The sequence below is a fragment of the Geotrypetes seraphini genome, chromosome 19, assembly GCF_902459505.1.
Source record: "Geotrypetes seraphini chromosome 19, aGeoSer1.1, whole genome shotgun sequence".
Lineage (NCBI taxonomy): Eukaryota > Metazoa > Chordata > Amphibia > Gymnophiona > Dermophiidae > Geotrypetes > Geotrypetes seraphini.
The window spans coordinates 36,855,620-36,870,059 of record NC_047102.1 but is presented as its reverse complement, the minus strand read 5'-3'; the positions used below and the strand labels follow the sequence as shown (position 1 = coordinate 36,870,059).

Sequence of the window (14,440 nt, the reverse complement as noted above, 5' to 3'; positions counted from 1 at the left end):
ATGCCGGTTAACTGCAATTCTACTGTACATACATAAGCATAAAACAGTGTGGAATAGAAATATTGTAAATAAATAAAACAGCATGCATTTCTTATCAAAAACATTCCCTCCAATTCATTTTTCCATCAATTCTTCATTTCTCAAGAAGCATTATATACACTTCTTCTGAACCCTTATCTCCTAAATCAAAAGAAGGCTTCTACAAAGTAGTTTTTAAAAGTTTTTTTAAAAAATTTCCGTATATCAGTAGCCAATCTCAACTGTCCAATCAAGTTATTCCAGAATGTCACCTCTGTGATTGAAATTGCCATAGTCCTGGTACAAGCTATATTTGATCTGGTGTATCCCATAAATGGACAAATGCATTGTCGATTCTGATCTCAGGGAACATCGTGGATGATGTTCTGTCATAACATGCGGCAAATACCATGGTATTCCCCTCATGATTTGCCCCCCAAAAATCAATGTCAGCGTTTTAAACATTACTCATGATTTAACAGATAACCAACGTAGCTGACACAGCAATAGTGTTACATGCTCAAATCTACTACCCCCAGAAATCATACAAGCAGCGGCATTCTGGACAATTTGTAAGGATTTACATCTGGAAGATAACATTTCCCCAAAATGATTGAGATATGATTCAGACGTTCAAATACTTCAAAGATATTAACGTAGAACAAAATCTATTCCAGAGAAAGGAAAATGGTAAAACCAGAGGGCATAATTTGAGGTTGAGGGGTGGTATATTCAAGTGTAATATTAGGAAATTTTTCTTTACGGAGAGGGTGGTGGATGCCTGGAATGCGCTCCTGAGGTGGTAGAGAAGAAAACGGTGACAGAGTTCAAACAAGTGTGGGATGAACACAGAGGATCTCTAATCAGAAAATAATGGGTATACATTGAAGAACTAAGGCCAGTACTGGGCAGGCTTGCACGGCCTGTGTCCTGTATATGGACATTCAGCTGAAGACGTGCTGGGGAGGGTTTTGATAGCTGGGATGGTTAAGATGGGCTGAAGTGAGCTTTGATGGAGACTCCAATAGATGGAACCTAAGCACACTACTGGGCAGGGCTCTGGGTTTCTGGCCACTCGGGTCTTTATCTGCCGTCATTTACTATGTTACTATGTTAATATAAAGCACTGCAATAATCTAATCTCTGCAATATTAAACTTTTTACTACAAGATGTAAATCATAAGGCGATAACATCAGCTTCAACCTACTTAAAAAAAATCATTTGAAAAAAAGCAGATCTAACAGCTGATATTATCTGTTCTTTCACAGATAATAATAATAATAATAATTTTATTCTTATATACCGCCATACCCAACGAGTTCTAGATAAAAGAAAGTTCAACCAAATCCCTATAATGTTTATCTTTTTCTGCACTGAAAATTTGTTCATCAGTCTCTACAACGTCAGGCAACAAAAGGTCTTCTACTCTTCCCACCAATAAAAATTTGAGATTGGAGTACGAGATACTCAGAGGCGTAGACGTGAGCTTCCAAAACCTGGAGTTATACCTCTAGGGGCAACGTTCTATCTTCGCCACCCAAGTAAATGTGTAATACATTATCGTATGCAAGTTTGTCTTTTTTGATCCTTCCCAACTGATGACTTTCTTGTCAGTATCACGCCTGGATTCAGGAAAAACTTGAGTGCTCTTAGAATGATTAGATCCTCATAACTCAGCTAACCTGTTCTTTTGTCTCGTTGCTTTGTTCCGTTGTAACTCGCTTTAATATACCATGGATCCTAATTGAGGACTTGAGCTGAATTTAAGCATAATATTATTATTTTTCTTCTTGTATGATAATATAATTTAACCCTTTATCAAGATTAACTTTTTTCTTTTGTCGTATTTGGTAAATCTTTATATTGTCTTACATTTATGGCTTAAAAAGGCTTTCTGTACAAGTGGATGCTTGATATATAATTTGAAAAAGTATAACCTCCCCCCCCAAAAAAAAAAACAACCCCAATTTGAGATTGTGAAAAAGAACTGCACATCATCAGCGTAGAATGTAAGTTGCAGAATACATCCTCCAATAACACTATTATAGAACAGAAATACACACAGAAAAAAGATAGCAGTAGTAAATGGTAATGTCTAATGTGGTCCAAATATAAAAATATAGAGAGAGTGTATGTTTAACATCCAATCAAAACAAAACAAAAACCCCTCATATCATCTATTAATAATTTTTGTGACTGTCAGAAGATGGATATCATAGAATATAATTTTCATTTACCAGCACCAAAGCTCCTCATAGGTCAATTTTTTTCAAAATATAAAGTCACTATATTCATTCAGTTCTTCATAGATCTTTATAAGAAATTGAATACTCATCAATAAAAGAACTTACTATCAATCATTCTGGTTCACCCGTTTGGTCATTCCCACTGTTTGCTTTTAACCGATGGATTTCCAACCATTCTTTCTACTCGACAGAATGCTTGTCCAAGTGTAATGGTGGAACTGGATTCTGTAAATTTTCTTTCATATTTCCACACCTTTTGTGATCTGATAATGCTTAGTAGCTCAGTAGGTGTAATCTATTTCTCTGAGTTCCATCCCTCCTTCAGAATTAGAAATGAACAGTCTAGCATACATTGATTCTTATGGATGACCTTGTGGGCATGGAGGAATTTTCTTGTTCTCTCAAATAGTTTTTCAAGGTGTTTAAGAGGCCAGTTTACAATACCACAGCTATATGAGAGTGAAGAAGTGCCATTTGATTAATAGCCTGTATTATATTCAGGAATGTTAATGCACTTTTAAATATCAGTCTCCTATAATATTCTATACTTTTTTTTTTCTCTCTCTGCGATTTCTGCATGATAGGAGAAAAAAAAATCTGTAAAGAATATTAAATCTTGACTGTATAAGGATTTCAATGATTCAACATGGCCATGATTTGGTGATGATTTTGTCGAGAGAGGAAAAGGCAGGAAATTTCAGGCCTTATGATAGGAGAATTCCTACTCAAAACACTACAAATAAAAGTTGCAGGACTTTGACATTTTTTGTACAGAATTCCTCCAAGAATAGCCTAGGCCTACCTAGGTTTCATGTTTATCTCAGGTTTTGTCTCCAGCTGGTTTTATTCCATGCTTCTCTGTGTGGGTGTAGATTTGCATATATTCCATCTTAACATGCTAATATTTGTATATTACAAGGACTAACTGTGTGTGTGCTATTTGTGGCAAACATCTTTGTGGTGTGATAAACTGCAAACTGTACAAGCACATCTTTTCACCAAAATAGCAGAAGGGGTGGTAAAGAATGAACTCTCAACTTACCTAGAAAAATTCAACATCCTCAGCGACAATCAATCAGGCTTTCGCACGGACCACAGCACCGAAACCATAATAGCCTCCCTCCTCGACTATCTTCACTCGCTCTTCAGTCTAGGCTCAAGTGCCTTGATCATACAACTAGACCTAAGCAGTGCCTTTGACCTGGTCGACCACACCATACTCCTCGAATGCCTGGCACACATTGGCATATCCGATCAGGTCCTCAACTGGTTCCAGGGGTTCCTAAAAAATAGATCCTATAAGGTACTCAAGGACAACAATATCTCACATAGCTGGGACAACACCTGTGGCGTCCCGCAGGGCTCCCCCCTATCCCCCACTTTATTCAACATCTACCTGGCCTCCCTAGGCAACCTCCTTCACACCCTCAAACTCAAATTTTTCATCTATGCAGACGACATCACAATAGCCATCCCCCTTACCAATTTCACACCAGAACTACTTGACTACATTACAAATATTTTCAATCAGATCGAACGTTGGATGCTATCGTTCAGGCTGAAACTAAACCCTGACAAAACAAAATTTTTCCTAGCCACCCCCAAGGAAAAAATCAAAAACACCACAATACAGCTGAAAGGAATGACCTTCCCCCTAGAACCCACCTTAAAAATACTGGGAGTCATCCTAGACAAAAACTTATCATTAGAAAACAACACAGACCACATCGTCAGGAAATGTTTCATGGTACTTTGGAAACTCCGTACCATAAAAAAATTCTTCAATGACACCTCCTTCCGCCTACTAGTACAATCCTCCATTCTCAGCATCCTGGACTACTGCAACATTATCTATCTGAGCGCCACAAAGAAAACCACCAAGAGACTAAAAACGATCCAAAACACCGCCATTCGCCTCATCTATGGCCTGAAGAAATGGGAACACATCACCCCATACTACAACCAACTTCACTGGCTGCAATTCGATGCCAGAATTCTTTTCAAATTCGCATGCATATGCTACAAATCGATAAATGGTCTTTCGCCAAGATACATCACTCCCCACTTAAATCTTCACTGCACCTACAAGAAATCCCGCAGAATTCAGCTATTCGCATTCCCTTCGCCAAAGCATTGTCAACTCAAAAGATTCCTAGATAAAACCCTCGCCTTCCAAGCAGCCAAGATGAACCCATGGCTATCCCAAATGATACTCGAGGCCCCCACCTACCTCGACTTCAGAAAATCACTCAAAACCTACCTTTTCAGCAAACAAGACCCTTAACCGACCCTTCAGATAATCTCAGGGCCCCCTACCCAACTCTTCTCCTTCACGATAGCTCCTATCTCCCCCTGCTTCTCCTACCCACTTCCTTCCTCATCCACCAAGTCTGACCAAATCCGTTCTAAATCCGATAAATTTGTTGTAATTAACTCTGCCCTCTTCATCTACGAAGTTGGCTAACTTGTTGTAAATTTCCTTTTCATCTGCCAATTTTTGGCTACAGTTGTTGTTAACCCGATAAATTTGTTGTAAATCTACAAGTTCATGTGGATCCTAATCTAATTTAATGTAAACCGCCTAGAACTTGCTGGGTATGGCGGTATATAAGAATAAAATTATTATTATTATTATTATTATTATTATCTCAGAGGATCCCACGGACACTCATATGAGAAAAACATTCAGCATAAAGGGATCCTTCACATGTTCATCGTCTTCTTTTTTAATTATTTCTGTTTTATTAAATTTTCAAGTAAATACAAACAATAAGCAAGAAACTGCAAGTTGTAACGACTACAAAAATATGTATGAGATGGATATATACATTTGATAGCAACAATAAATCCCAGTAATAACAAGATTAACTAAAATAAACAAATACAATCATTAATGACAATATAATGCAATTTGAAAAATGATACATTTGCTATCAATATAATAATATATGTTATCAAATATTAATAATTAACAATAAAGTAATTCTATATGCCTTTGACAAGTTTTCAAATGTATTTCTTAATAAAGACGATGAAGACAAAGAGGACACATGACGTACCCCCTCTTTTACAAAGGTGCGCGAGCGGTTTTATCGCACGCACCGGATTAGCGTGCGCTATAGCGGTTGCATGGACTATTGCTACTCCTTGGGTTTTGGCCAGGTACAAGTGAGCTAGATTGGCCACCGTGAGAACGGGCTACTGGGCTTGATGGACCCATTGGTCTGACCCAGTAAGGCTGTTCTTATGTATGCACTACAGATCTGTATATACAGTATATATGTATGTCTGGGTAGCATTTCTCCAAAATAAACTTTTTTTTTTCTCTGAATAAACGGTGGCAAAGATGTAACGGGCTTGAACAGCCACCCTGCCTCTGACAGAATGGTTCCGGGTCTGCTGTGGCCACTAAACGCCCACCGCACAGAGCTGCGCGCGCAAGGCCAGCGGCATCGTAGGCAGGCGCGCGCGGCCGTCACGTGACAGGCCGGAATGCGCGAGGGGGGCCGGGCTGCAGCCGCTGCGGATCACGTGAGCCGAGTCCCCCGGGCCCGGGCGGAGGGAGGCTGACACTGCAGCGGTCGCGGGTGATGGAGGCGGCCGCCCCGCCGTGAGCCGGGCAGCATGTGGAGAAGGTAAGGCGAGAACTCTGCGAAAGAGCCCCCCGAGCGAGCACCTCACGACTCCCCGGCTGTTGGCGCGTGAGCTCTTTTGCCGTCCCTGCGGCACGTATGTTTGGCGCGTGGCTTCTGACGTGTTGCCATCATCCTCGCGCTGGTAACCGGCCTGAGGTGCTGCTTCCCAGTGGTCTGGCACTGCATGCCACGTACCGCTGGGGGCGCTGTCGGGTACGAGAGGGCTATGTTCGAAAAGGACGTCTAAGACACTTTTGGACGTCTAGGTCGCCTAACTTTATACAGTGCTTCATTTTCAAACAAATCGTCCACCTTAAAATGGACGCCCCTTAGACAAGGGAAGGGACTGGCTCCGTAGACATCCCAGTAGAGGGCACTGCTGTGAATTTCATAAAAAAGGGTGTCGCAAGAACATCACACCATAACCCCCTTATAATTTAGGGTGAGTCCCCCCCAAACTCTCCTAATACCCACCTGTCTACCACCCCAATAGCCCTTTTGGCTGCAGGTGGCACCTATATGACAGGACAGTAGGGTTTTGGTAGCCTCGCACATTCTTCCATAAATATAGTGGTTAGAGGGGCTTATGAGCCTGAGTCCTCCTCACTATGGTTCACCCCACTAGACTACTTAAGACACCTGTGTGCTAGTCTACTAGGCTTTCCTACAGAAGATGCTGCTGTTCTAGAGACAGGTATGTACTTTTTTTGTTTTGGTTTTTTTCCCCCCAGAAATTTGGGGGGTAGAAGGGGGATTAGTGAGCACTGGGGAAGTATTGGGGACTCATTCCTAACCTCCAGCAGTCATATGGTCAATTTGGGGACCTTTGTGGCACTTAGACGCTTCTTAAGTTCCATCTAGGATGTCCTGTGAATACCTTGATTACCGCTGGAAAACATCCAAGTTTAAGCTGCTCTAAGCCCGCCATAGCACTCCTTCTAACTGTGTCTTAAGAAGTCCTGCTAGATGTCCAGAAAAATGGTTTGGAAAATTTGTATTAGGACGTTCAAGTGCCTACTTAAGTGCTTTTTTGGACATTTTAAAGTTTTGATTGTGCCCCTTTTTGTCACTTGTCTGCGTAGCTCTAAACGGCAAGTCCGTCCTGTTTGCTATCTCTTGCCATTTGTCGGCTGGTACATAATAGTCCCTGGCTGTTATCTTTTTCTTAAGTCTGTGCTGTACTAAACAGGTGTGCAAGGGAGATATTTGGGAGAAATTCCAAAGCCCACCAGCAGGGTGTGGGTCCTTTTCCGCTATTAGCTGGCCGAGAAGAACCCCTTAATGCCGGTATGCAAGCTTTCCAACATCCCAGCATTAATTAAAGTCTTAGTAGCAGTATACAACTGACACGCCAAGCTGCTTATATGAAGGAATACCCTTCTGGCTTCAGTGTAGAAGGCTTTTTATTGGGTAATGACATATACTGTGCTGAAGATTGGATGTTGCTGGAAACTTGGTTCTAAGTGATAGACTTTTAAGTAGTAACCGTGCTGTGGCACTAGAGTCAAGAAAAATGTGTGTTTTTAAAGCGCTGTAAAAACTGGGCAAATCTAAAGAGTTTACTACTATGCTTAGGCCGTAGGCAGCTGAGATCTTGGGGTAGTTCTATCCTGTAATTAGATTATTTAATTTGTTTGGATTTAATTTCATCTTTTTCAGTAGTTGCTTTTAAGGTACATTAGGTATTTCCCTGTCCTCCAGGATAGAGAATGACACGGGGACAAATTTTTCTCCATCCCCGCAGGAACTCAATTTCCCCGTCCTTATTATTGAGCCCTTACAGTTTAGGACTTACTATACGGCCTCAGAGATGGAGGGTTTATTTATGTCAGGAGCAAGGGAACTCCTAAATAGAGAATGACACAGTAACAAAATTCATCACCGTCCCCGTCCCCGCGGATAACCGCGGGAAACCATCTTCATGTCATTCTTTAAGGAAAGAGGGAAGAATCAGAGTCTGAATGGCCACAACCACTGACCCGCAAGCTTTGCTTTGAATAATGCAGGTGTAGAAGGACCGAGGATGAAATAGACACTAGAAAATTACATGGGATTATTTCCCGCGGTTATCCGCGGGGACGGGGACGGCGATGAATTTTGTCACCGTGTCATTCTCTACTCCTAATCTACAAGGAAATCTCTTAATGGTGGTGACAGGGGGTCAGGGCTTGGGAGGAGGGAGGGGGGAGGGAAGGGATGCTATACTACTAGGGATTTGTGGTGTTTGGGGGTGGAATGTCTCCCTTGTCGGTGTGGGAGCTAAACCCTGCTTGCACCCGGGTAAGAAGGGGTGGGGGGGACACCTTGGCAGTGAGTTGCAGATTAATGCCACGGTGTTCAGTTTTTCTTGACAGTACGTATGCAGCTTTTTAATGCAGCACTAATTTGCATTGCTGCAGTATGTTTTGGAGGTAATTTCACAATAGAAGTTACATGCTAAGCTACCAGTATATGCATCTGATTTTATCGCATGGGTTTGTGAAATGGTCCTGCTATCAGGAAGAGCAACAGTGCAGGGGAAGGAGAGGAAGCAGGGCTGCCCATAGGTTTTGGAAGCCTGGACTTAAAGCTTTTGGCGTTGTCACTTCCTGGAGACTTTGACCAGTGGGTTGGTTGAATGCTAGCTACCTTGTGGTGGGATTAGGAATGCTTGTATCTTTTTTTTCAATTAGCAACTGACCCATCTTCTGACCTCATTTCTCTCTCTGCTGCATAATTTTTCTTCAACCCATCTTTGTAACCTGAAGGTTATGTTAATGTTTTTCAATTGTCAACCGCTTAGTTTTAGGCGGTCTAGAAAAATTAGAAATAATAAATGAAAAAAAATAAATTTATGAAAACAGAAAGGTCTGCAGACACCCCTGTCTGCAGACCTTTCTGTTTTCATAAATTTATTTTTTTTCATTTATTATTTCTAATTTTTCTAGACCGCCTAAAACTAAGCGGTTGACAATTGAAAAACATTCACAATAATTCTTACACAATACATTTACAAAATGCATTCAAATTGCATTGCAATTACATAGCAATGGCATCCCCTAAAAATAATTTAGAGAGCTCAAATAATTTCCAAACAGGTGGAAATTTGTAACATTTAAAATAAAACCTGCATAAAAAATAATATACCAATCAATCCTCTCAGCCTAATAAGTGGAGCAATTATATTTATTATAAAAATGATATATAAATATGGATCTATGACGATAAGACACATAAAGCTAAATCGCAATGAGATAATTTGAGTGGTATTGCTGAGATCCTGAAGAACATGTAATGAATGAACATGTGAAACAACTAGAGATCTGAGTTTCTCATATACTATATGGAATACTTGAGATAGAATCAAATTTGGGTGATTTATTATATATTTCAAGTAAAATAAAGGGAAAAACCATACTTTTAGGGTGATAACATTTCTGAACAACTAGCAAAGGAAGAGAAGTCTTAGCTCACACAGAACACGTTACATGGAATGTGTGTGACCGCCCTGTACTGTGTAGTTCACTGCTGAGGCTCAGAGAGCAGCCCTCAATACCAGAGACATGGAGCATGGGATAGGAGAATGTTACGGGAGATTCAGTAAAGTTGAAAGAGTAACAAAGCGCTGACAAATCTGCCCCACTCATTTGTGGTGGGATGATTTTTCCTGGGAAACCCTTGGGCCCGTTATCTGTGACAGGAACTAGGCTCCTGGAATGCTCTCCCTCTGCCTCTCCGCTCTGAATGAGAGGAAATGGATTGTTTGGAAACTGGTTTTCCTGCTGCCGTAGAACTGCAAGATTTGCTGAGTGAGACGACATGTGCACTGCCTTGGCACATACTGAGCCTGAAAAATTATTTCCTGACCCTGGTAACTCTCTCTTGGAAGGATTCTGCCCAGCGTTTAATTTGAACAGAATTTCCCTTCTGTGCAGAATTTGGCAACTCACAGCCAGAAAAACTGGAAGATCTTCTTTTTTTTAATTCATGTGCAATCCACCTCCACTAGGAAGCTGTTCTACACATCCACCACTTTTTCCATAAAGAAGTATGTCTTTAGATTGCTCCCGAGTGTTTGCCCTTTCTCTTCCTTCCTGTGCCCCTTCATCCTGTGCCAGAACTTCGTTTCAATTATTGCATTGTGTGTTTATTTATTATTTGCCTTATACAAAGCGAAATTAAAGAGGTCTAATTCATATGCATTTATGCCATGGAGGTATTTAAATGTTTCTATCCAACCACATACAAATTCAGATCTTTGTGTTTCCACACATGTTTTATGACAACGATCACCGACCATTTTAATAGCTGTTCTCCTGTCGTCCTGTTTCTTTTCTGAAGTACTGTGAATCAGAATAACACCATATTTTTTTCTGCTGATCATTCTTTTCTCTGTGCACCCAAGGATCCTTGTGGCTTTTGTCATCATTATTGTGTACCTGCACCATCTCAAGTGTCCTACCCTATTGGAGATTTTAGTGTCATCTGCACAGAGGCAAACTTTACCGGAGACAGGAGGAAGTGGTAAGAATTGACCCTGGGCAGGTGAAGGAGAGAGAGAGAAGAGAGTTAAAGAGGGCTGAACTATAAGGGAAGTGGGGGACAAGAATAATCTGGAGAAAAGTTGATCCTGGAGTGATGAGACTAACTGGGGGGGAGGGGGGGGGGGAAAGAAGTGTGAGCTGATGGGTAAAGCCTTGAGGAGGAGGGTTGTGGTAGTTAATTAATTAATTAATTAATTTAGCCCGCCTCCCAGAGGAGCCCAGAATGGGTTACAAGAGTACATTCATAGTATGGTTAGGACATACTTTGGTGAGAAATACAGACTTTACAGCATTTACAGTATAGACAAGGGTATAGATTACAGTATAGACGTAACATACAGACTTAGTGGACATAGGGTGGATTTAATTGCAGCACATTCAGGGTAGATATCACATGGAGGTAAGATAGCTTTCTTTGTACGCTTCTCCCTCCGTATTCGTGGGGGATGCGGGCAGAACATAGCCGTGAATACCGAAAAACCGCAAATAACTTTCTGCATGTTATTTGCGGTTTTTCGGTAAAATAGACCTGAAAAAGATAATAAACCATGAATAACCCGACCTGCGATTTGCTCCGTACAACGCCGGAAGCAGTAATTTCCTCCAGGAACCACCAGGAGAAGCGATTTCAAATGTGAAGCGCCAGGTTCAGTGAAGAAAATTAGAGGGCGGAGTCAGCAGCCGAAAAATCGCGAATAAGCGAATCCACAGATATGGAAACTGTGGATACGAGGGAGAAGTGTAAGTGGGTGCATCTTTGTTGTCAGAGAATGTAATAGTAATTCAGGTTATATTTGCGGTGGCATGCAAGTATTAGTGAAATTCCGTTTGGAGTTTTAGACCTCAGTCTTTGAAATCCATTCGCCCTGCTTGAAGATCTTTTAAAATGTTCCAGGGAATTCTAAACAAAAGATAAGTAGTTTTAAAATGTAATAAAGAAAAATGTTTTGTCAAAAGTGCAGAATTTTAAATTACTCGGCGATTATATATTATTTTGATAAAAGAATACAGAATTTTGAGAGGCCCTCTTTCTTTCTCTCACTCCCGCATATTCATATGAACTGAACCAGAAGACAACCCCAGATCAAGAAAAAGACACGTAGGGTTTGTGCATCACCTCTTAACTACTTTAAAATTAAGGACACACCCATGGTCTCTTTCCATCCCTTGAAACCTTCATATCTAAGCAAGGCAGTGGACAACGCCCATACAAGGATACAATCAATCGCACCGGCACATCCTCCTCATGTTATAATGCCATCACTCGACAAAGTTCACAACTTTCTCTCACTGTTTCTTTTTGATTCTGCCACCTAAACATTCTCAGAGTCCAGGGTGTTTCAGTGGGCCAGGATATTTCAGTCTTTACGTGGATCTCCCTTCTAAACCTTCTTACAATACGAAACTGAGTGAGAAATAGAACTGGATTTCGGAGGTACATTGTGTAGTGACATCTCTTCCAGTTGTTGATGCAGTCTTTAAATGATAGTCCTATGCTGTGATTTTGCTTTCCAAAAAATGTTAGATTACAAATGACTTTTGTACCAGTTTGTCTGTGGAGAAAATGGTACCCATGGCTAAGGTTGCTTTTGATATCTATACCAAAATAGTCACAGAGTCCTCTGCAATGAGTTCAAAATGAGGTCCGAGAAGGGTATCAGACAGCTCCACAAACCAATATAGTTTGAGGAAAATAGACTCTTCATTTACCCACGGTACCTCCTCCTCCGTGTATATTCGTTTTCTATTTTACTTCTTTTTGTCTATTATTTGATTCTAAATTATTAGTCATTTCCAATATTAGAGCATGCTATTATAAATCATTGCTCATACATGTGAATTCTGAGTACTTAGCTTTCAGCTGTAAACTCGCTCCCCTGAACGCCAACGCGTTTCGATTTCTTTATCAAGGCGACATGGGGAAAGCTGAAATCCAAGACAAATAAAAATTAGCATTCTCCAATTTAAATGGAACTAAAAAAACCTAATTTTATTACTCTATCTATTCTATAGAGGGAAACCGTAATTTTGTATCCACCAATTAATACTCCAAGCCTTCGATTGGGAGGGAGGGATGGTGGTGGTGGTGGGGGGAGAAGTTCTTTATATTATTATTGTTAGTAATAAGTGCTGATATTTGGTGCCAATAGTATTTTTGTATGCACTTTGTATGTTATTAAAATGAATAAAGATGTATAAAAACAAAAGAACAGTTCTCAAGAAGCAGACATAAAATGTCTCTATATACAGGCAGTCCCCGGGTTAAGAACGAGTTCTGTTTTTTAAACCATTCTTAAGTTGAATTTGTATGTAACTCACATGAGGTGAGTCTTTCAATTGAAAGGAAGCTGTGGAATGAGGGGGACATAGGATGACGTTGAAAGGGGATAGACTAGGAAGTAACCTCAGAAAATACTTTTTCATGAAAAGGGTAGTGTAGGTGTGGAATGGCCTCCCGGTGGAGACAAAAAAAAAATGTATTTGACTTCAAGTATGTTGGATAGCTTAAGGGTGAGGAGGGGGTAAGAAATGGCATGGCTAGGCAGACTAGATAGGCCATATGGTCTTTATCTGCCTTCATTTTTCTGTTTCTGGGTGGGGCAAATGCAATTCAGGCTTTAAGTTCTTGGAACACAGAAACCCAAATTTATTGAGCTCAGCCTGTCAGCATGTTTTGAGCTGTGTACATAGTAATTAGTGTCTACAAAATAGCATTTAACATTTAACTATGGTGGTTGACTGAGATTTAAGGGTAGTATAGCATCAGCCTAAGTCAGGGCTGCCCAAGTCCGATCCTCGAGATCTACTGGCAGGCCAAGTTTTCAGGATATCCACAATGAATATGAATGAGAGAGAGATTTGCATACCAAGAAGGCAGTGCAGGCAAATCTGTCTCATGCATATTCATTGTGGATATCCTGAAAACCTGGCCTGCCAGTAGATCTCGAGGACCAGACTTGGGCAGCCCTGGCCTAAGTGAAAACAATAACATTCACTGTGAACTTCATGAATGTTTGCCTTGTCTTCTATAAAAATTGTCTATTTTTAAAAAATTTGGTTGTTCTTTTTACCTCCATATGTTCTGTGAGTTTAAGTTACAGAGATGAACTTTTAAAGTCCTTGATTAATCAATTCTTTGTATGAGCACTTCCTGTGGGAGCAGATGTGGGGTTGTGAGATCTCAGAAGGTAGATCTCATTAAGGATTTTTCTTCCTGCAGCCAGCCTGCCCTGAAGGGAGGAAGTCCACAACTTCTCAAACCACTGACGGTGACTGGATGGAAGACCTCGGCTGCCCCTGAAGACACGGGTGATAATCGCTTATTGGAGGCTGGGTCCAAAGAAGCCCCAAGCACAGAAGAAAACCAGCACGATGAGCCACCATGCTATGATGTCTCCCGCCTACGAAGTTCTTCTGTGGAGATCAGAGAGAAGGGCTCAGAAATTCTCAAGGAAGAACTGCTCAAAGCTCAAAAGGTAGAGTCATAGGGGGGTTGGGGTGAGAGAGGCAAAAACAACAAAAAAATTGCATATTTTCTGCAGTGCAGGAAATAAGAATATAGTATATCATATCCACCTGAAGAAAAAGCAGTCATTCACTGTTCTTTGCAGTCTGCTCCGACCGCCTCTTCCTGTAGTAAAGTCAGGCTACACCAATCAGGAGCTGCATGTCAAAGCAGCTCCTGATTGGTGTAGCCTGACTTTACTACAGGAAGAGGCAGTTGAAGCAGCCCGTGAGTGATTTTCTTCACCCGCTGGCATTCCAGCTACCCTCTTCTGCCTCTCCAGCTGCCCCTCTCCTGCCTCCCCTGCTTTTGACAGGAGAAAAACCGCATTTGCGGGTTTTTTGAAATTCACAGGGGTTCCTGGAACAGAACTCCCGTGAATTTCGGGGGAGTACTGTATACTACAATACAATACCATACAATACAGTAGCATAATGACAAAGCTGGATAGTACAGTAACTTAAGGACAGCTTGGGGTGAGGACATTCATAGGAAATTCCTGGTGAGGTAAT

General features: G+C 41.0%; 1 protein-coding gene across 6 annotated transcripts in view; it reads left to right on the top strand.

The window, feature by feature from the left end:
* Positions 1-5,719: 5,719 nt before the first annotated feature.
* RAB3IL1 (RAB3A interacting protein like 1) overlaps positions 5,720-14,440 on the top strand; it is a 46,721-nt gene continuing 38,000 nt past the window's right edge. For 2 of the 6 annotated variants that reach the window (XM_033927911.1, XM_033927910.1), the window contains exons 1-2: positions 5,727-5,900; positions 13,644-13,899. In XM_033927911.1, coding sequence (XP_033783802.1) covers positions 5,890-5,900; positions 13,644-13,899 — 267 coding nt within the window. In that variant the 5' untranslated portion in view covers positions 5,727-5,889. Of the gene's footprint in view, positions 5,901-13,643; positions 13,900-14,440 lie in introns of all 6 variants that reach the window. The other 4 variants (XM_033927914.1, XM_033927909.1, XM_033927915.1 and 1 more) reach the window with 4 other exon arrangements.